The 23,707-nt window shown below is 50.0% G+C and overlaps 1 protein-coding gene across 1 annotated transcript in view; it reads right to left on the reverse strand.

Moving 5' to 3' along the window:
• Positions 1-337, reverse strand: part of MPPED1 (metallophosphoesterase domain containing 1) — a 93,246-nt gene extending 92,909 nt beyond the window's left edge. Inside the window, exon 1 of the mRNA XM_056797493.1 lies at positions 170-337. Coding sequence (XP_056653471.1) covers positions 170-190 — 21 coding nt within the window. The 5' untranslated portion in view covers positions 191-337. The remainder of the gene's footprint in view (positions 1-169) is intronic.
• Between the last annotated feature and the right edge of the window lie 23,370 nt (positions 338-23,707).

The raw sequence follows: 23,707 nt of genomic DNA on the forward strand, positions 1-23,707 counted from the left end.
AGGAGGCCAGGCGACTGGGTCCCCGGGGCTCCCGCACCTTCCGGCCCTGCGGCTGGCCCCAGCCCAAGGCCAAGCTGACTCGCGGTGGGACCAGAGCCCGCGCTCCTCTCCCACCTCCCACCTGGGGGGGAGGGGAGAGCGGCTCAGCATCCCACCCACCCCCACTCACCTCCATTATCTCCCTCTCCATCCTCTCCCTCCTGCACAGGCCAGGCTGGTGGAGATGGGGAAGCTGGAAATCCCCACCCCCGCGCCCGAGGGCCCCGTGGAGAGCCCTCAGAGAGCTTCCAGTCGGAGCCCCTCCCTTCTTCCCGGGGCAGCGCTGCGGGACTTGGCCCATCCCATCTCTCCGAGGCTCCCCGCACCTCCCCTGGGCAGCCCTGAGGGTTCAGGACCCGAATTCAAATCCCAGCTCTGCCGCTATCCCTCTTCCTGGGCCTCAGTTTCCTCATCTGTAAACCTAGGGGTTTGGCCCAGACGGCCAGGAATGAGGTACTGAAGGGGGTGAAGGGAGAAATCAGCCCTGGGACCCAGAGCCAACCTGAGATTCTGAGAGCTCAGGAAAAGGGGGGCCTCAGCTTCCCTGTGGGCCTTCCCAGCACTGACCAGGGCAGGTGCCTGGGAAACTTCCCTCCACTCCAGGGCTTGGTGAGGGAGAAACTGGGGCACCTCTGGGGACAAAGCCCCCCTCCCCCTCCAGCCTGCTGGGCCCAGCAAAGGTGCCCCCAAAGCTGAGGGGGGAGGGGGCCTCGGGCCAGCCCCCCCTTTGTCCCTTAGGTTCACTAGCCTTCTCCAGCACCAAGGCCAGACCCTCTCCCGCCCCTGAGGCAGGAGTGACCTCCCTGGTCACCACACCTCCACCGGCCTGGCTAGCCCAAGCTGGAGCCCTTGTGTCCTCCCTGTGAGGCCTCCAAGCTGGACGGGCCGGGCAGCCAGCATTCTGGGCCCTCCCTGGGTCAGCTCTGAAGAATTTCCAGCCAATTGGACTTTCCATTCAGCAAATATTTACCGGGCGCGTCCCTGGGAGGGGCACCAGCTCCGCTGCCCTTCTTTCAGGGCTACAGGAAGGTGAGTCTCCAGAGCCACTGCAGGCTGCCCCTCGCCTTTGGCTCCTCCGCAGCTACCATCAGCTCCTGGGACACGAGGCGTGGGCAAGGCACGTGCCCCATCCACGGAGCAGAGGCCACTGAGAGCCAGAAATGTGGCACGGGGCCCCTGAGAGGAAGGCTGAAGGGAGCAAATCAGTGCAGGGGTTTGGGTCTAGAGGATCTGAAGCCCCTTCCAGCCCTGACCCCTCCCCCCCGTTCTGAGGCCCCTCTCAGCTCTGACACCCTCTGTTCTGAGGCCCCTCCCAGCTCTGACACCCCCTGTTCTGAGGCCTCCCCCAGCTCTGACACCCTCTGTTCTATGGCCCCTCCCATCCCTGAGACCCCTTGTTCTGAGGCCCCCCAGCTCTGACACCCTCTGTTCTGAGGCCCCCCCAGCTCTGACACCCTCTGTTCTATGGCCCCTCCCAGCTCTGACACCCCCTGTTCTGAGGCCTCCCCCAGCTCTGACACCCTCTGTTCTATGGCCCCTCCCAGCTCTGACACCCCCTGTTCTGAGGCCTCCCCCAGCTCTGACACCCTCTGTTCTATGGCCCCTCCCATCCCTGAGACCCCTTGTTCTGAGGCCCCCCAGCTCTGACACCCTCTGTTCTGAGGCCCCCCCAGCTCTGACACCCTCTGTTCTATGGCCCCTCCCAGCTCTGACACCCCCTGTTCTGAGGCCCCCCCAGCTCTGACACCCTCTGTTCTATGGCCCCTCCCAGCTCTGACACCCCCTGTTCTGAGGCCCCCCCCCAGCTCTGACACCCTCTGTTCTATGGCCCCTCCCATCCCTGAGACCCCTTGTTCTGAGGCCCCCCAGCTCTGACACCCTCTGTTCTATGGCCCCTCCTATCCCTGACACCCCTTTCTCTAACTCTCAGCCCTGACACCCTCTGTTCTGAGGCCCCCCCAGCCCTGACACCCCATCTTCTCCAGATTCCATGTCCGTTGCAGACCTTGCACCCCCTGATCCCCTCTGACACTGTGTCCCAGCTCCGTGCTCCATCTACCTGGACTTTGGGCAGTTCCCTTCCCATGTCTGGGATTCAGTTTCTTCCTGTGTAACCTGATGGCCCCTCCAGGCCCGGACCAGCTCAGGGGAATGGGCAGGCCTGGTGCCTGGTCCGAACCCTCCTTTCCCTCCTTGAGCTCTCATCCTCCTGGACTCTCTGGTCTCAGCTGGGGCGCCTGCTCTCTCTCTGTCGGCCTCCCCGCTCCAATGGCCCCTTCTCAGACTGCTCTGCTGCTTCTTCACTCGGGGCAAGGGCCTCCAAGGCTCCGGCCTGGCCCTCTTCTCCTCTGCCCCCACACCATCTCCCTCGCCGGGGTCACAGCATCCAAGTCTGGGAAGGGGGGCGGGAGGCCGGTAGGGTAGATGAAGGCGCCGCCGGGTGATGGAGGTCTGCACATCCGCAGCTAGCCATGGGGAGGGGGGGTGACTTTTGTAGGGAGAAGGAGGATGAATTGCACTTTGGACATGGGGCGTTTAAGATGGCTACTGGACGTCCAGCTGGAGAGGGCTGATGGGACTTTGGGGAGGTGATGCCAGAGGTTTCCTCGGCCCCCTGGATGTCCCAAACAGAACCCCCTATTTTTGTTCCATCCCCGTCACAGTCACTCCAGTCTAACCCTCTGAACCAGACCCGGCGCCTTCCCTCCAATCACTGGCCAAATAGTTTCCTTTCCTCCTCTACAGTATGTCTCCGAGGAGCATCTTTCTGCCCATTTACAGTCCCTGACCTCCGTGTGGAGCCCTCTTCACTGCCTTCTCACTGGCCTCCCTTCCCATCCTTCCTCCCCCTCAGCCACCCCAGTGGTTTTCCTAAAAGGTAGGTCCGACCATGTCACTCTTCCCCGGAAACTCTAGAGGCTCCCTCTCCCTTCCGGGGTCCAGCGTAGCCTCCTGGGACTGGAATTTAACTCTCCCAGCCTGGCCCTTGTCCTCATGCCCTGCCTAAAATGGACAAGTGGGCCTCCTTGCCGCTTCCTCACACAGGCCCTCCATCCCCCCCGTGCCTAGAACGTGTGCTCTCTCTCCAGACCGCCAGCTCGCTGACTCCTAGACTTCCCCAGAAGCCTTCTGAGGGTTGGGCCCCCACTGGGCCATCCCCTCGGGCTGCCTTCCACGGACGGAGCATGGACTCTGCGTTTCCAGATTTAGACTGGCCGGCCCCCGGAAAACACTCACCAAAGGCATGCTGGTGACGGCGACCTGCTGTGTTGCTTCTAATGTACTTTTCGGTTCTGGCATTCCGTGTTTTACGTTCTAAGCTCCCACCCAATTGGACTCTCAGGTTCTGTATTCAAGGCTCTAACATTCGGGTTCCTGGAGGTCCGCCCTCCTGCATTCTCTGATCCTCCAAGCCGAGTCCCCGACTCAGGCTTAATGTGGCCAGTACAAAACAAGGGCCCTTGTGCCTTGCAATGAGCTCTCCCTTTTGCCCACATACAAAGTCCCGGGGAAATGGGGAGAGGCCACTTAGAGGAGGACACAAGGAGAGGAGCTAAAACTTGGAGTCGGGGTGGACGAGCTTAGGACAGAGACACGAGGTTGGGCAGAGATGCTGCTGACAGGGAAGCAGCTGTAAAGAGGCTGAGGATGATGGTTCCCTCTAGTTCCTGGCCCTAGAAAAAGCCTCACTTGCATGGGATCATGTGAGGCTCTTCCGGAAGGTGCCTCAATTTAGAACAGAACTTTGGCGACCACGGAGTTGAAATTGGCGGCGAGGAGAAGTAAATGGCCCAGGTCTACACAGCTGATCAGTGCCTGAGTCTGGATTCGCAGCCAGATCTCATTTGTGATGAAAACAGTGATCACGGACAATTTGTAAAAGTTAAAACACTTTCAAGCCAGCCCTGACCAGCCCTACTGACTGCATCCAGGAGACATCCTCCTACATCAGAATGGATGTTGCAGCCGATCAACAAGCATTTATTAGATAGACATCAGGTGCCGGGCCTAATACAGTGGGATCCCCCAAGAAAAACTAAAGAGAAACCAGTCTCTGCTACATCCATTGGCCAGCAGCGATGGAGAGAGGCCCCCGTCTGAGCTAGGCTTGAGAGTGAGTGAGCCCCAGGGTCTTGTAGGCTCCCCATCCCACTGCCACCAGAAGCCCTGGTTTCCTTATCACTTCTTTAGAGATAACCTTTGTTTCTATTTCATATGCAGACATGTTGTTTATCCCAATAGAATGGAAGCTCCTTGTGGGCAGACACGATTGGCATTTTTGTGTCCGTATGCCCAGCATCTGTAACAATGCCAAGCACAGAATTCAAGTTTAATACATATCTGCTGAATAACAACTATACATTGGACATATCTGTGCTAAACTGTGAGCACAATGAGGGCAGGGAACTGTGTATGGTCCCCAGGGCCCAGCCCAATGAGCCATGGCTGTGTTTGTTGGGTTGAATATTGAAGCGATGATCCTGAGAATCCAGATCAGATCCTATCTCTGCTCAGAAGCTGGGGATGAACTCCAATGTCTGGAGGATCCAGTCGAAACTCTTCATTAGGATATGAGGCTTCAGAGGTGGGAATCCAGAAGGGAAAGAAAGAGCCCTCTAGTCCAATCCCTGACTGATCAGAACAGGAATTCTCTTCTACTCCCTTGCAAAGTATAGAAAGAATGGATGTGGACTGGAAGGAATGATGTGTTTAGAGTCTGAGGACTTGGGTTCCAATTGTGCTGTGTAACCTTGGACAAGTCACCTCATTTCCTCTGTACAAGAAAGAGATTAGACTGGATGGCCTTTGAGGACCCTTTCAGCTCCAGATCTGGGGGCCCAAGTCTGCCCTTGGACAAGTTACTTCCATCCCCTGGAACTCAAGGTCTTCTCATCTTTAAAATAGGGGGTTGGATCCAATGTCTCTGAGTCTTTCCAACTCTAGGGCTAGGATGCTGAGAACTTCTGGGCAGGTCACACCATCACCAAATCCACTGATGGCATCTGCTCGGTTTCCTTGTTGGACAGCTCTCCTGGTCAGGAAACCAGGGCCCATTCCAAAAGGTCAACGGATCCATGCTCTCCTCTAAGCGGATGTTCCTAAAACCCATCCATGGCTGCCACTCTGGTCCATTTGATCCCCCAGGCACGCCAGTAGAGGTTCACCCATTGAGCTGGGAGCCTTCCTTCCACTGTGGATAACCGAGGGACACCCGGGCTGTCCATCTGTTGTCCCTCACTCATTGTGTATCCAGGCCAGCCCCTCCCTCCCATGGTAGATTTAACTGATAAACCCAGTATTGGCTCACCTTGTTACTTCATCATAGCGTCCTTGTGCCCACCACACATCATCCCATTGCCCTTGGAATCTCTTTGGAAACAATGCACTGTTTGTGTTGGACTGAAACTTGAATCTGTGATCCATCCCACCCCCAACAGAGGGAACCCTAAGCCACCCCACTCGGCCTGCCTCTGATAGTCAGCTCATCATGTCGGATCTCTCTCCTCTCCTCTTCTCGCCTCTTGTCCTCTCTTCTCTCTTTTGATGCCTTTTTTGATCCTCTGTTGCTTCTCTTCTCTCCTCTTCTCTCCCTCTCTCTTCTCTCTCTCTCCTTCTGCCTCTGTCTCTCTCCCTGTCTCTCTGTCTCTGACTCTCCCTTCCTAGAGTATAAAGGAGCAGCTTGAAGCTGCCCAGGTCTGCCTGTTTGTTTCCTCTTCTGGCTGCCAGCTTTCTGGGCATGATAGCTCTGAGGGTGTTCAGAGAAAACTCACAGATGGTCCAGAGATCTGTTAGGAGAAGGCCTGCCTGGAGGGCTGGGGACTCACTCTCTCCATCGGCTCGGCTGTCTTTCTCAGAGAGAAAAATGCCCGAGCTTTGGGAAAGAGGCTGGAGTGTGCCCTGGCCCTTGCTCTGCCCTCAAAGTGAGGGATCAGGTCAGAAAAGAGAGCAGGACCTCTGGTGGTGCTTGGTGTTGGTGATGATGTTGGTGATGGCAAAGGCAAAGAGAAGGAGAAGGAGAAAGAGTTTCTACAAGATGTGTCAGGAGAGAACCCAAGGAAAAGAGCAGCCAAGCTGGCAAACAGAGCCGACGTGCTGCTCCTAGGAAAAACTATTAACACAGAGTGATGCCACTAATAGGGTTTGATGGAAGCATCACACAAACCCATGTGGACAAAATAAATGGGCGGTACCAGCTGGCAGGCGGGAGGCTCAGGGTCCTTCTGGTTCTGCCACTGGGGTGCCGTGGCAATGTGGACAATCGGCCAATCAACAAGCATTGATGAAGTGCCTCCTGGGTGCCAGGCTCTGTGCTAAGTGCTGGGGATACAAAAGAGGGAAAAGACAGTGTGTGGCCTCAAGGAACTTACCGTCTGTCTAATGGGGGAGACAACGAGCAAATATATACAAAAGCCAGCTATGTAGATAGGATAGACAGGAAAGACTTAACCAGGAAAGCACTAGAGTTAAGGCAAGCCAGGGAAGGCTTCTGGTAGGAGGAGAGACTTTAGGTGGGGCTTAAAGGAAGTGGGGGAGTCAGGAGGGAGGGAGAGTGTTCCTGGGAAAGTGCCTGGGACTAAGAGATGGAGGGTCTTGTTGGTGGAACAGCCAGGAGGCCGGTGTAAGCAAAATGGAAGGGTGATGATGATGATGATGGGGAAGGCAATGGAAGACTTCGAATGCCAAAGACAGCATTTTGTATTTGCTGCTGGAGGCGTTGGCGGAGCAGAGGGGTGGCTCTGTCACACCTGCTCTTTTAGGAAGATCACTTGGGTGGCTGAATGAAGGCTACATCGGAGAGGCTGGAATCGGGGTGGGAGGTGATGGGGGCTTGCTCCAGAGGGTGGTGGTGCCAGAGGAGAGAAGGAAGGATAGTAGAGAGATGTTACCAAACGAAATCCTCCGAGCCTTAGAAATTAGACTGGATGTGGTGGGGCAGGGAGGGTGAGGCAGAGCCAGTGCTGAGGATGCTGCCATGTTGTAAGCGGGAGGGACTGGGAGACCAGGGTGGCCTTCGATAGGGATGGGGAAATGCCTGGGAAAACAAAGGTTGGATCTTCTGAGCAGATCGATTCATCAGGCAGTGCATGCCAATTGCCTAATAAATCGGGACCGGACCCCTTCTTCAGCTTAGGGCTGGACCCCGAACGCAGGGGGAGACAGACTTTGACACACGAAGCACAATTCATGAAATAAGACCAATGAAAAGGAAACAATACGACATTAGGTAATCTAATTGCTAATTGGAGGAAAGATCGGGGACTTTCCAAGTTGGGAGGGGAGAGTGAACAGCTGCAATTCCCTAAATTTAGGAAGAGATGTGCAACTCCTCCCCCCGCTCTGTACCCAATCAAAGGAGCGTGAAACAACCACTGATCGGTGGGGCTGGTTTTCAGACAGACATGTGGGTTACTTGAGATGTACAACTGTGAGCAAATCCTTGCATCGGCCGGTGTTTCTGGTCACCATAACCTCGGTGCTTGGCTAAGGATCTCTAAGCAGTAGGTATAGGTGGTCCAGTTTCCCAGCCGTGTCGAATTGGGCTCAAATGATTCAATAAGCCTTTCTTCCAATCCTTTCCAATTGGATGAACTTTTCTCATGAGGTAGAATTTGGGCTAGGCTCATAATTGAATAGAAGGGGAACTTTAGAATTAATTAAATCCCAGAGAGTCAGTGTGATGGACTGAATTCCTACAACTAACTACTTGTTGTCCAAATTCCCTCAATTCCTTCAATTTTATTATAGAAAGGAGAGGTTTAGGGGCAGCTGGGTGGCTCAGTGGATTGAGAGCCAGGCCTAGAGAGGGGAGGTTCTGGGTTCAAATCTAGACTTAGATGCTTCCCAGCTGTGTGACCCTGGGTGAGTCACTTACCCTCCCCCATTGCCTAGACCTTCCTGCTCTTCTGCCTGGAACCAATACATCGTATTGATTCTAAAATGGAAGGTGAGGGTTTTTTTTTAATTACAAAAAGGTGGGATTACAGTTGGGGAAAGATCATGAGTTCCATTTTGGACAAGCTGAGTGTAAGATGTCAACTGGGTATCCAAACCAAGACCACTGCTCGGCAGTTGATGTTGCAAGATCAGAAGACATAGATCAGGGAATTGTCATCATAGAGATTGAAAAGAACCCATGGAGCTGATGGTAGAACACAATAGTAGAGAAAGAGAAAAGAAGAGGGTCCAGGACAGAGCCTGGGAACATCCAGGGTTTTCAGGTGGGACCTGGATGAAAATCCAGAGAAGCCACTGAGATTGGAGAGCTAGAAGAGATTATTGTCTAGAATCTAGACTAGACTAGGAGAGAGGAGTGTCTAGAATCTAGACTAGGTTCTAGACTAAACTAGAAGAGAGGAGTGTCAGGAGAGCCTAGAAAGGAGAAATGGGGATTGACAGTGTCAAAGGCTGCAGAGAAGTCAAGAATGAGAATTAAGAAAAGGCTATCAGATTTGGCAATAAGAGATCACTGGGGGGAGGCAGCTGGGTGGCTCAGTGGATAGACAGCCAGGTCTAGAGTCAGGAAGTTCCGGGTTCCAATGTGGCCTCAGCTATTTCCTAGCTGGGTAACCCTGGCCAAGTCCCTTGGCCCCCAGTGCGTAGCCCTTGCCGCTCTTCTGCCTCGGAGCCAATGTGTAGTGTTCATTCTGAGATGGAAGGAAGGGTCTAAAGCAAAAAAAAGATCCTCGGTACTTTGGGGGAGAGCAGTTTGGGTTGAATGAGGAGGTCAGAAGCCAGACCATGGCGTTAGGAAGAGAATGAGAAGAGGGGAAGTAGAGGCCCTTGTTGCAAATGACCTCTCAAGGAGTTCAGCCACAAGAGGCAGGGGAGATTGGCCAAGATGGTAGCATGGAAGGAGCAAGGGAGGGATTTGGGGGGACCAGAGAGCCCAGGAAGTTTATGGGAAGGTGACATGGTCAGACCTTCACCTTAGGGAAAGCCCTTTGGGACTGGGGAGCTGAGAGGGAGCTTGGAACAGGCAGTGTCCGAGCTGGGAGGAGTTTTAAACTAAGGATGTGACTGTCAGAAGGCCTGGCCAGGACGTCGAACCCTCCCTGCCCGACTCGCTTTACCTGGTCCTCGATTTCTGACTGCACAAAAGAAGGAAGGAATTCGGCAGGCTTCAAAGAAACCTGAGCTGCTGTTCTGGTTAGGCAGTCAGCAACCTGAGCTGCTTCCACTCTGGGGGCAGAAAGAGGGCCTGTGGGCACCCGGAGTTTAAATAAGTGGCCTGACCCAAGGCCTAGGCTAGGAATGGTGGAGCAGAATCTGTGGGCCAGTGCCAGGGAGCTGCTGAAAAATGCATGGTCGCTTGGGGCCCAGCGACAGTTGGGAGGGTGGCCAGGGCAAAAGGAGAGTCATGACACCCAAGCCCAGGCCTGGAGGCGAGCTCTCTTACAGCCACGGCCCTTTGCCGTAAAGCAAGGAAGTGGGTGAATGAAAAGGTACTGAAGCCAAATCACAGGGAACCAAGCCTGGCTCCAGGACCACAACTCTCCCTCTCGCCCGCCATGATGGTTTTTTATTGGTTGCCTATTGGGTGGGCTGGTCCTGTGACTTGGGCATAGCTGAAAAGAAGACAGTCCAGCTTCCAGGGGCAAGACCTACTCTGGAGGATTAAACTGGGTACCGATCTTCCAAGGCTTGGGCAGGATGCTGTCTCTTCCAGAAAGCCTTCCAGGATGCCCCAGCTGGCATACGGGTCTCCTTGGCATGAGCTAATAGAGTCTACTCACCCTCTCAACCAATTCCCTATCAAGTATCTCCATCTAACAAACCAAGCCTGACCCAACCTCTCAACCCAACCAGTTTCCCTGGATTGTCTCGGCCTCTCCTACCTTCCGGGTCCTCTCAGACCTCACTCCCTGCGAGGTATCCTTCAGTCCAGTGATGCTGGCCTCCTGGTCCTGTCGGCTCTCGGCATCTCCTCCGGCTGCCCTCTCTCCTCCCCCCTCCCCGTCGCCTTCCCCGGCCTCCTTTAAGTGCCGGCTAAAGTCTCGTCTTGTACAGGACGCCCGTCGATCCCCTCCTAATTCTGGTGTTTTCTCTCTCCTCCTTGATCCCCACATCAGACTTGGGGCTCTGCCTCTCAGCATTCCTCTCTTTCGTCTAGGCTCCACTCCAGGGCGGGACCTGCTGAGAGCAGACTGGCCCCCGCGTCCTGCTCCTTCTCTCCATAGAGGGGGTGCTCCCAGCAGAATGCAAGCTCCTTGAGGGAGGGGATAATTTTGCCTTTGTCTCTGCACCCCAGAATCCACTGGGCACACCAGTGCTCAGTTTCCCCAAGGCTTCTTGACTCTATTCAGCCACTCCTTCCAGGGAGTCGTCTCCAAAGCTCCTCCCCACCCTGGTTATCCTCCTTTGGTCGCACATCAGCTTCTCAATATTTCTCCTAAAATGGGGCTCTCAGAACTAAATTCAATCCTCCAGCTTTGGTCAGAGCAGGGAAGAGAGCCTGGGAGACGTCCTCTTCCTGACTGGAGAAGCCCAAGATCCCAAACCTAGTGCTGAAGTGGAACTTAGCGGCAAGCTCCTCCGATGCCCTCATTTTACAGAAGAGAAGACTGAGGGTCAGAGAGGCCCTTAACGAATACCTGTTGACTTACTGATCCTTGCCGCCACTCCTCTTCCACAAACCAAGATAATGACATCAACAACGGAGAGAACGATGATGAATACAGATGGCGGGATCACACCGAAGGCTCATGAGGTCAGTTGGGGATCAGGTCACGGCCACCTGAAACGATAGAAAGATTGTCCCTAAGGAGTCCTTGACCAATAAGCTTCTGCAGACACATGGGCGAAACTAGGCAGGACATCATGGGACACTTTGCAAACATCTGCCGCTTACTGTACGCTCCAGAAGATAGCCGGTGGCCAGAATTATCCATCCCAGATACTTCATAACCCTCCTGAGTTGACAAATGCCCGACTGTAACCAGACTCCAAACGATACTTAGAATTCAGCAAATGAAGTCAGTAATTAGGAGACCTCGGGGAAATCCCTTCTCATCGTGCCTCAGTTTCTTCATCTCGAAAGGGAGGGAGTTGAATGGGATGAGCTTTGAGGCCCCTTCCAGCTCCAGGTCCAGGGTCCCAGGATCTCATCCTGAGACAGCAGCATGAATACAGGTAAAAATGTTGCCCACGGGGGCAGCTGGGTGGCTCAGTGGATGGAGAGCCAGGCCTAGAGATGGGAGGTCCTGGATTCAAATCCAGCCTTGGAAACTTCCCAGATGGGTGACCCTGGGAGAGTCACTTGACCCCCATTGCCTAGCCCTTACCACTCTTCTTCCATGGAGCCAATACACGGCATTGATTCCAAGATGGAAGGTGAGGGTTTAAAAACAATGTTGCCCACAACTGGATGTAACATGGATCCATACACACTGGAGAGCCACAGAATGATCCACTCTCGAAGTATGGAGACCTGGCTGAAGAAATCCAAGCCACATGGGGAGGAGAAGAGGCGTACATCATTCCCGTCATCCGGGCTGCTCCAGAGAGGCTTTCAGTGACCCCACAAAAGGGGCCGCCTGCAGCCACGCACTCTTGATTGCCTGCAGAGAGCGGCTCTTTCGTCCACTCTTCCTTAGACTGCAGAATATTACACATAAAAGAAGGATAGCGAGGTAGTAACTGATCCTATCTCTCCCTCTCCCCCTCCCCCCGTGTCTGTCTGCACCGAAAAATATGAAAGGAGAAAAATGACCCTAATATAAAAACACTCAGACTGATGGGATGTTTAATCATTCTATGGAGGCATTCACTGCCGCCTGGCTTTTCCTACCAGCCCTGGGAGGCAGGCAGGCAGGCAGGCACTGCGTCTAGCACTGCCCCCCATTTTGCACATCAGAAGAGTGGGAGCAGAGTTTCTGTTCTTTGCTTATGGCCACACAGGGGAAGCAAGCTTGAGTCCAAGCTGGGTCTTTCCTGCGGGAAGTCCAGCCTTCCTTCCATCCCAGCACACTGCCCTGCCCTTCCTCCGATGCTCCCCGAAATGCAAATCTAGCACCTGGGTGCCATTTCCCTGTTCTACTAGTCAATGCACCTTGTCCAAAAAAGGGGATCTAGCTTGCCTTGCGTGCCTTCTGAGGACTCAGTGCAGGCTGGGTCAGGACGGTCACTTCTCCCTTTTCTAAGCGCTCCCAAACCCTCCCTTTAATAACCCATCCCAGCGTCAATGTGTTCCTTGCTTTGCTGAACTGTCTACTTACAAGGAAGGGTTGTTTGGGTGGGGGTGGGGGTGGGGGTAGAGGATGGATATATTTAGAAAGAAATAGGAGACAGAAAGAGAAGCCATGAAATTAAATGGAGAAAACAAACCCTCCTGGAATTTTCTCAGGAATTCCCTCTTCCTTCTTCCTTTTCTGCCAACCCAGCGAGCAAAGAGCTTTGTAGGCTCGAGATGAGAACAATCTTCAGCTTATCCCAAGCTTTAGCCTCCTGGAGGCCTTTTTTGCAGAACTGTGCTATTGTTGTTATTTTTTAAAGCCTCACCTTCCCTCTTGGAATCAATACTGTGTATGGGTCCAAGGCAGAAGAATGGTAAGGGCTGGGTAAGGGGGGGTCAAGTGACTTGCCCAGGGAAGTGTCTGAGGTCAGATTTGAACCCAGGACCTCCCATCTCTGGGCCTGGCTCTTGATCCACTGAGCCACCCAGCTGCCCTCTGTGCTACTGTTTTAATGCGCTCTCCATCTTCCTGCCTTCACTCCCATACTTTGGCCAGAATCTTTAAAAAAAAGTAAGTTGATGAACGTTCTAGGCGGTCACATATGTCTCTGTACATCCCTTCCTGGGAGTCTAATACATTTGTGTCACCAGAAGGACTTGGTTTATTTTTAATATCTATCGGTGTCTTTCTTTTTAGACTCCAATGAATTCCCCTAAACCATCCTCCTCATCGAGTCCTTCCTTGTAATGACATCACAACCAAGAGCCACGTCCCCGTGGACACCCAGAGAGCCCCACTTGTCTGTGAAGATGGCCAGTTTCATCGTCAGGTCTCTGGGACAGCCACGGGGCATCGTGGTGCATCTAGGCTTTGTTGTGTTTAGCCATCCATTGACCTCCTGGCTCCACTTCCTTTTCTCTGGATCAGTTCATTCAAGTCTTCGAGTGCTTTCCTAATCCCTCCCGACAATGATATCCCATGAGCTTCCGTTACAGAATGCTTGCAGACATTCTGGGCTTCTACTGCCTGTTCTCCTGGGAAGGAAGAGAAAACACGAGCTTCCTCCTTCTCCCCACCTCACAAAAAGCACCACAATTGGAGGGCTTTAGTGAGCTGTGAGTGCACCATGAATCAGCAGCTGCCAGAACGTCTCCGGAAATCTCGTCATCGAGAAAGCAGGCAGAGTCTGAAGGAGGGTGAGGGAGCCCTAGGGCCCTCTGCCCTCCTTGTTCCACTCTGGGGCACAGAGCCTGGGAAAGGAATAAAGATCCTGCTAGTGGGTGATGGGGATGAGGGGAGGATGGAGGGCACATCCATAAGAGAAGAAACTAGAGCTATCCGACTTGGAGAAAAAGAGGCATGGTAGGGAGCCGCAACCTGAGCCTGCCCTCGAACACTGGAAAGACTCAGGAAGTAGAGAAGGGATCCAACTTGTTTGACTTGGCCCTGGAAGGCGTATGTGGGCTTGACAGAGAAAAGATACCGAAAGGGAACTTGCGGATTGGTGTACATAAACATTTATGGGCCTCTCGAAGAAGCCCAGAACGTCTCTCACAAGCCAAGTGCCCATTTGACAGGAATTACGCGGAGAGGATTCATGGCGGAGGGAGAGCTGGATGGAACAGCCTCCACGGGCCCCTCCAATGTTGAGATTCCACAGTTCTCTGGGTGTCTTGTTTGGGGGTATCATTAAAACTCAGACCACATGGACATCTCCTGACCTGGCAAGCCCAGACTGTTCTGCTGTGGGGAACAAACTCCATGGCAAGGCTCTTGGCTCCGCAGTGCTTTCTTCCAGGCTCAGATCACATAAAGGGCAGATACTTCATCTACACTTGCCATTTGAAGGCTGGGTGGGGCCCCTATTTTAGTTTGTAGCTCCCGGTAAGATTACAGAGAGGCCATGAAAAGGTTTCATCCCCAGAGGACCTCAGATCGCCCGAAAGTCTACAAAAAGAAAAGGAAGGAGTGCGGGCTTAGACTTACCATGAACATCAATGTAAGGTTTGCTCTGGGCCCAGATGGAGGAAATGCTGAGGGGGAAGCCTTCAAACTCCACATGTGGAAGGTGAGGAAGAGATTGGTCTTGGGCTAGAAATCAGACTTGGGATCATAGAATTTAGAGTAAAACAGCATCTTAGGGAAACTTGTAGACAATTATCTCATTTTTGTGAGGAGGGAACTGAGTCAAGGCTAGGGGAAATGACTTGTCCAAGGCTAAGAGCAGTGGATTAAGAATCAGAGGGCTGAGGATCAAGTCCCTGTTCTGCCAATTACCTGTGTGACTTTGGACTCATCCCTTAGTTTCCTCATCTACAAGACTGCACCAGATAGTCCCTGAAGTCCTTTCCAGCTCTAAATCTGTGACTCTCCAGATCATGAGTGCAAATCCAGTGCATCCAAATCTCTGCCTCAGAAAGTAGTCATGAGAAAGATGAACAAAATGCCTTTATCCAATGAAAGAACCCTAATTCCATAATGAACCCAAATTCAATGCAAATATGGTTGAATATGGTAATTTGATGTAATTCTTTTTGACATTGAATGAGGGCACTCCCCTCTAATATGGAGCACCCCAGAAAACCCATCCCACATTTGAGATATTCTTTGGGTCAATGTCCACTCCTGACTACACTCAGGACCCACCCCAGATCCACCATTTTTACTTTGACTAGCTCGCCAAAAGGCATATTTGTTTCACTGCTAAAGGCATTTGATCAAACAATATAGTAAATCAAGTTACAAGAGAAGGTCATCTTGTGCACACGTGGGGTCCATTCTCTCCTAGGTTATGGCAACACCAGTGGGGGAAAACATGCACATATGGAGCATTAGTGACCAGGGATGACGTGTCCATGAAGAACCTGTGTGCACGCGGTGCACATGTCAAGGGCACATTTACAGACACATATGGGTGAGAACAAATCATACCCCAGGTGTTATGAATACCCTCTAATGATGTCATCACGCTGCTCTCGGTTAGGATTCTGATTTCTGGTTGGCACATTGTTTCTGCTGAATATATATAATCTCTGCCCTGATCATTTGCATTTCCTCCTCAACAAGCTTCTTTCTGCTACTATTTCCTGGGCTTTGGCTCTTTAAGGCCATTAGGATTCTGCCCATTGGGAGGGAAGGCCAAGGATGCTCAACCCACCTTTCTCCCTAGAGCTTCCCAGATTGTCATGCAAATGGAGTTGATCAAGAACAAAAAACAAATAAAACTCCAAATCAAAAGGACTTGAGTTCATAAATTAAGCTAAGAGCTATTTTTCAAAACACTTAAAAATTAATAAATTATTAACCAACCTGATCAAGAGAAAAAAGGGGGGGGGGCATAAAATGATCACTCTAAAAATAAAAGGGTGACTATATAACAAGCAGAGAAGAAAAGAAAAGAATGACTAAATTTAGGCCACTTGACACAAATATGTGTTAGCAAGACTGGGGATTTAAGGGAAACTGAGGAGACCCTACAAAAGTATAAACTATCCAAACTAACAGAATAGGAAAATAGTGGTATCCGAAAAGGAGCGAGCTATCCATGAATTGCCAAAGCGTAAAAACTGAGTTCAGATGGATTAATAAATATAGTTTCCCCCCTTCTATCAAAATTTAAAGAATAGTTAACCTCACAAACAGAAAGAGAAAAGATCTCTCTAAAGAGTATTACTTTTGCTCTCTACATCCAGAGGAAGAACTGTGGGAGCAGAACCACAGAAGAAAAACAACTGCTCAATCACATGGGTCAATGGGGATAGGATTGGGGATGTAGACTCTAAACGATCACCCTGGTGCAAATACAACAACATGGAAATAGGTCTTGATCAGTGACACATGTAAAACCCAGTGGAATTGCTCATAGACTATGGGAAGGGGTGGGGGGAGGGGAGGGAAAGAACATGACTTGTAACCAAGGGAAAATATTCTAAATTGACTAGATAAAATTAAAAAAAAAATAATAAAGAGCGTTACTTGTTATGAACCAACCATTACTAGATACCCAAACTAGGGAGAGACAAAATAGAGGAAGAAAAATATAGATCAATCTCACTGATAAATTTTGATGCAACAATTTTACAGAAAATCCTCCCAAAGTGACTATAGAAATAAAGTCAGAAAATAACTTACTGTGACCAAACAGCTTGGATTCTCACTGGAGGTTTGAAGATGATTCAATATTCAGAAAAAGCCTAATCAATTGTATAAAAAGGAAAAAACAACAACAAAATGCATATGATTATTTCAATAGATGCAGAAATACTTTTGACAAAATACAACAAAATTTATGTTTTTTTAAAAAACAAAGACATGAAAGGACTGTTACTAAATAAATACTAAAAGCATAAGTTCAAAACTAAAATTAGCATTGTTTACAATGGAAAAACACTAGAAACTTTTCCAGTATGAACAGGGAGAAAAGCAAGGGATCCTCTGCTTTTCACCATTATTTGTTATAGTTCTAAAAATGCCAACCATACCAACCAACAAGAAAACAAGACTAAACATTGGCAAAGAAGATGCTAAAGTATTATTATTTGTAGACAGCATGTTGCTGTACTTAGAAACCCTCAGAGAATCTGCAAAGAAAGTAATTGACATAATTAATAGCTATAGAAAGATTATAGAATAGAAAATGAATCCATAAATCAATTTAGCATGCCTATACAGTACCAACAGGAAGAAATAATAAGAAAAAACTAGAATAAAACAACTGGTAAATACATGAAAGAAGTTATTCTACCAAGGGAAATACCTACCAGTTTTACATCAATGCAACAAAAACCACTCTTTATAGAAATAGGGACAAATAGAAGGAGCGATATTAATTGCTAATATTTGGTCTCTGACAATATAACAAAAATATTAATACTACATAAATTTACATATTTAGTACCATGTCAATCGAATTACCCAAGGGAAACTTTTTAGGACCAGATATAATCAGAAAATCCATTTAGAAGAATAAAAAATAATGTATTTCTGAGAAATAAATGAGAAAAGGTATAGATGAGGGATCATAACATTATTAAGCTTTAGCCAGTATTATAAAGCAAGTAGTCAACTATTTGGTAGTGATTTTTTAAACAAATCAGAAAAAAAAACATCATTGGGAAAAAATTAGATACCCAGGAAACCAAAGTAATTTAAAAAGAACACAACTGATTAACACGGAAGAATGGTATTTAATAAACCAAGAATGTGACAAATTGGAGGAAGATGTTTTCCCTTCTTTGGCAAAAACTGTAGGAAAACTGGAGAGCTTGGAGAAATTTAGGTTTTGACCAACATCTTACACCATATATCACAATGTCCTCTAGGTGGAGATCAGCTGAACAGGAAAGGTCACACCTCAAAATATCAGAATAGAACAAAATCATGAACTTTCACAATGATGGCAGGAAAGAAAATGTTTAGCTAAAAGGACAGGAGAAATCATAAAAGGAAGGAGGACAATTTTGGCTACAGAAAAAAAATATTTTAAGCCCTCACCTTCCATCTTGGAATCAATATTGTGTGTTGGTTTCAAGGCAGAAGAGTGGTAAGGGCTAGGCAATGAGGGTCAAGTGACTTACCCAGGGCCACACAGCTAGGAATTGTCTGAGGCCACATTTGAACCCAGGAAAGACCTGGTTCTCAATCCACTGAGCTACCCAGCTGCCCCCTACAGAAAATTTTTAAAGGCTTTTTTTTCACAATAAAAACAATGAAGTCAGGTTGAGAAAAGGAAGTGGAGAAAAATATTTAAATCAAATATCACTGGTCTGATATGAAAAATACACACAGAATTGACACTAATACATAACAAGAATCATTCCCCAATAAATATGTGGTCAAAAGATGTGAATACTTTGCAAAAGAAGAACTATAAACTGGGGGTAGCTAGGTGACACAGTGGATAGAGCATCAGGGCTGAAGTTGGGAGGACCTGAGTTCAAATATGACCTCAAACATTTCCAAGCAGTGTGACCCTGGGCAAGTCACTTAACTCTATTTGCCTAGGCCTTGCCCTTCTGTCTTAGAGTTGTTATTAAGAGAAAGGAAGAGTTTAGAAAAAAGAAGAAAAGAATTGTAAGGTATAAGCGACCACATGAAAACAGGCTCCAAATCGTGAACAATAAGAGAAGTACAAACTAAAACATCTCTGAAGCTTCATTTTACACCACACAAGGGGTGAAGATGCCCCAAATGGGAATGGTCGCTGTTGGGCGGCCAGGGAAAAATAGGAATGCTGATACCCCGTTGGTAGAGCTGCAGAAGGGGCTGACTTAGTCTAGATTTCAATTTCAAAGGACGCAAGAGAAGTGTCTGAATGATCCCCACCCACTGGCCCAGGGAGCTCACTACGGGGCAGATGCCCCAAGAAACAGGTTTAAGAGACTCTATAATATAATGGCACCCCTTGTCCTCACAAAGAACCAGAAACAAAATGGTGCCCATGGATTAGGGATGATGGGAAAATTGGCTCACCAATAGGAAGCATGTTAAGAATATGAAGAACTTGGAAAAACAATGGAAGCTTTGTATTAACTGATCCATAACAATCCACAAAATGGCTAAGGAATGTCAATGGATTGACCATGAATGGAGTGATGGGGAAATCAACTTCCTCCCTCCTGACTGAGAAGGAGAGGGCCATTGGGACGCCGAACACTCCACGATCCCACGAGGGGGTCATGGAAGAATGGGCCAGAGTCCTCGCGCCAAGGCCTCTATTGTACCTCAAGGATAAAGGAGCAGGTAGACGGGCTGTGGAGAGAGGGCCAGGCCGGGAGTCACCAGCACTTGCTTTTCTGAGTTCGGATCTCGCCCTAGACACTGGCTTCTGGTTCCTCATCTGTAAAACAAGATGCTGAAGGAAGTGGCCAACCATCAGTATCTCCGCTGAGACACGGGGCCAAGAAGAGATCTCTCCGCCCAATGCTTGTGCTTAGTTGTTTTTCTTTGTCACAAGAAAGGGTGCGATCTGGGCAATGACTGTGGCAAAAGGCATTAACAAACTGTATTTTTAAAAAAGGAAAGCTGATAGAGGGACAAATCGCTGGAGAAAATTATTTTCTTGTTTCTGGTAAGAAATCAATCATGAAAATAGTCACAGCTCTTGTTTGTAATGGTAAAAAATTGGAAATACCCTCCAAGTCCGACGATTGGAGAATGACTGAATGCGTTTTGGTCTATTAATGTAATAGAACATGATGGAGCCATGAAACATGATGAATATGAAACATAAAAGGAAATCAGGAAAGGCCTGGATGGGCGCTAATGCAGAGGGAAGTCAGAGAACCCAAAAGAACGCTCTACAGGTAGGCATTTGTGGGGAGGGTGGGGGGAAGAAAAGAGGAAAATGGAAAATGGGGGCAAGGAAGAGGGATTTCAGTTGGGCCTGGGAAGGGGCACAGATTGAAAATATCTTATTTCAATCCACCCATCAGCATTCATCAGGAACCAAACAGTTAGTATTCTGTCGTGTCTGATTCTTCATGACCCTTTACCTTTTGTCTTAGAATCAGTACTGTGTACTAGCAGAAAAGCAGGAAGGCCTAGGCAATGGGGGTAAAGTGACTTACCTAAGGTCACACAGCCAAGAAGTGTCTGAGGCCTGATTTGAACCCAGGATCTCCCATCTCTAGGCCTGGCACTCTATCCCCTGAGCAGCCCAAGTAGTCCCCATAAGAGAAAACCATTAAGAAATGGTGAGAACAGCCTGGAGAAAGAGTGGATGCTGGAGAGAAGGTTCCCCAACAGGGAGGAGTTGGTCTGGATGTCTATGGGCACAATCCAGATCGTCCCGGCTGAAGTCCTGTTTCCCTTCCTTTCTCTGTCAAAGATCTGATGGATATCCAAAGGCATGGCGCCATTTGCCTGGGGTAGATGCAAGCCAACCCATCCATGGAGGGGCATTTATTAGGCCCCTACTAAGTCCTTTGGGGGGCAAAGGGAAAACAATGGCCCATCCCCTCCAGCGGGGGTCAGTGCTGGGGCTGGGGCTGGGGAAGGCTTTTAGCTTCGCCCCTTGGCCATGAGGCAGGACGCTCAAGAAGAGGCCTCCATCATGGTATATTTCAGCCGTCATCCGCCTGGGTCTTGTTCCTTCTCCCCAGCCTTGGCCGTGCCTTGGCCTGGGGTTGACTCCAACGGCCAGGTGGTGGAGGGGGGGCTTTGCCTCTAGAACAGGGATGTCTAGAAGACATCTAGAATAAGGCAGAGTGTCAGGGGACAGGGAGTGGCACAGACAACTGGGGAGATCCAGAAAGTCCTCTCGAAGGAAGAGACACGACACGCGCCTGAGAGGGGACAGGGCCATCGGAGAGGGGCCAAAGTCATCTTCCGAGAGCCCAGAAACGGGATCGAGTCACACGAGAAAGGGCGCGTGGTCGAGTGGGACAGATCCATTTTGGATCCCACGAGGGGGTCATGGAAGAATGGGCCAGAGTCCTCGCGCCAAGGCCTCTAGGATAAAGGAGCAGGTAGATGGGCCGTGGAGAGAGGGCCAGGCCGGGAGTCACCAGCACTTGCTTTTCTGAGTTCGGATCTCGCCCTAGACACTGATAGCTGTGTGACCCTGGACAAATCACTTAACCCTGCTGGCTTCTGGTTCCTCATCTGTAAAACAAGCTGCTGAAGGAAGTGGCCAACCATCAGTATCTCCGCTGAGACACGGGGCCAAGAAGAGTCAGACATGACCGAAGGACAACACACGGGAGAGATGGAAGACCTGAGGGACGCTGCCTGCAGGACAGACGGACGGAGATGGAAAAAGGAGGAGCCGCAGGCAAAGATCCAGTGGGAGGCTATTGTGACACTGGGGTGGGGGCTCTTGGCAGAGAGGGGCCGGTGAGGAGCTCACTGTGAGAGGAAAATGCATGTGTTCAGGCCTCAACCAATTGAGTTAAGACGCCTCTGGCACACGGTCAGGGAGATGGCCTGGAGGTAGCCGGAGACATCCCGGGACAGGAGGGCATCTGCCCAGATGCATGGACTGCCACCAACCAACAGGAGAGAAAGCAGAGGAAGGGAGGAGAGGCAGACTGAGGCTGGGCACAGGGGATGATGCTTCCGAGGAGGCTGAGGAGGATTGGCCTGAGGGGTAAGAACATGGAGAACAGGCAGACCGGAGACAGGAAAATTGAGAGGAAGTGGCTCCAGAAGGGTAGGAAGATGGAGGCCCAAGGATAGACCCGGGGATTTGTCCATGAAGACGTCATGGACAACTTCGGAGAAAACATTATTTTTTCCCATTTGAATTAGTTTATTTAGTCAATTTAGAACATTATTCCTTGGTTACAATAATCACATTATTTCCCTCCCTCCCCTCCACCCACCCTTCCCACAGCCAACATTGGGTTTTACATGTGTCCTTGATCAGAACCTATTTCCATGTTGTTGGTGTTTGCAATAGGATGTTCATTTAGAGTCTCCATCCCCAGCCATATCCCCTCGACCCATGTATTCAAGCAGTTGTTTTTCTTCTGTGTTTTTACTGGAGAAAACATTTTGAGTGCAGTGAGGGATGGGATAGAGTCAGGAATGAAAGGAGTTGAGAAATAAGCAGGAGGCGAGTCAAGCAAGGAAGGTAGACAGCTTTCTCTAGGATTTGGCTGGGAAAGGATGAAGGGAACAGCTCACATTCTTACAAATCTGAAAGACTTGATCAGTTGTTTTCAGTTGGACTGGGAGCTCATTCTTCCCAAGGCATGTCTGGTCACACCACTCCCCTGATCAAGAACTATCAATGGCTCCCCCTTAATCCTGGGATCCAAGAAAACCAAAGCAACCTGTTTGCCATTGGAAGCCCTGTACAATCTGGCTCTAGCTCACCAGCCCAGGTTAATGGAACATTATTCTCTTTCCTTCCTCTTCAGTCCTGCTATATTCTGAACTCTGGCTGTGCTGGGCAATGGGGATGCTTCAACATATACCAATATGCACAAAGGTCTTCTACACGAGATCACAAGAAGCTCCGGGGTTCTAGTTCTTGTTTCTAGTTACTTTTCAGGCTCCTGGACTTTTCTGAGTCTCAGTTTCTCCATCTGTAAATTGAGGGGGTTGAATGAAGCCATAGCTAAGTTCTCTCTCAAGGCTTAGTTTAATAGAGGCTGAAAGAGCCCTCAGAGTACGTGTGCTCCAACCTCTTTAGCTCAGAAAGGTTATAAGACTTGCCCAACACCACCAAGCCTTCAGTGGCTGAGCCAGATCCAAACTCCTGTCTGGAGACTCCGGGTTTAGGGTCCTGTGCATCATTCCTTCCAGGCTCAACAAACATTTTCAGAGTGACTGGAGGCTACTCTTCCTTAGGCAATGTACTGGGGGCTTTGGCAACTGCACCCTGGGAGCCTTGTACCCTAGGAGATACCTTTGCCTTTGAGGTGAGGACAATGAAAGGAAAGAAAAAGGAAAGAAATGGAATATGCACAGGATCCCCAACACCTGTGTTCCCAGGAATACTCTTCCCACCTGTCTGTCTCCCTGGTGGGTGAGAGCTCTCGAGTGTTTATAGAGAACTGGGTCGTGGAGGGGGGAGGCTTTGTTTAACTACTCCCTTCCCCAACCAAAGCCCATATGGGAAGGTATGAGGTAGTGGGGCACCTCCAGGGCTGAATTCGAGGATCTGCTACAGCCTAGGCACAGCTCGGGTCCGAAGAGAGAGTGCTCAACAGGAAGTCAGAGAGGCAAGTTCGAATTCTGGCCTGGCCACTGCCTCACTCTGTGCCCCTGGGGACGTAACCATGTCATTGTGGGCCGCCATTTTGTCATCTATAGGATGAGGATGTTGTCACACATTATTTCCCCAATCCTCCCCAGCCCTGTTCTCAAATTCCATGCTCTCGGGCCCACCTGGCTCTAACATTCCCCATTCTAAGGTGTCTCCTGGTTCTGACGTTCTCTGCCCTAAGCCTCTCATAAGATCCCTTCCAGCGCTGCCATTTCCTGTGCTCCGGCCCCTCCCAGAGGAGGTATTCAGTGCCCTCACGTCCTTCCCTCACAGGTACCCCGAGCAGGGCTTCCTGTGGCACACAGGAGGCACTAGGACTTGGAAGGCTACGTCAGAAAAGTGCAAATGGTGGCAGATTTCATCATTCTGGAAAGGCTTTAAGGGACTCTGGGAAGACCTGCTGGCGGAGGTGTGATGTGGTCCAGCCATTCTGCATTTCAGCGTTAAATTCTGCAACAAAAGCGGCCAAGCGATCCAAACTCATCGATCCAGGGATCTCACTACTTAGCATCTAGGCTGAAAAAGTCAGAAAGTAAGAAAAGGTCCAGTATACATCGAAATATTTAAAGCATCTCTCTTTGTGATAGCCAAGAACTAGAAACAAAATGGTGCCCAAAGACTGAGGAACAGCTGGAACTGCCCCCCCCCCCTCCCTGCACTTTGGTGCATAAATGGGATTGGATATTAGTAAGAGTTAAGAAATGCTGGCTGGGAGCTGCCCAAGAGAACCAGTAAGAGGCAGAGTCTGGGTTCTTTCCATAATGGGAGGCCAAGATCAAGA

This window comes from Monodelphis domestica, chromosome 5 (assembly GCF_027887165.1).
Source record: "Monodelphis domestica isolate mMonDom1 chromosome 5, mMonDom1.pri, whole genome shotgun sequence".
NCBI classification, from domain to species: domain Eukaryota; kingdom Metazoa; phylum Chordata; class Mammalia; order Didelphimorphia; family Didelphidae; genus Monodelphis; species Monodelphis domestica.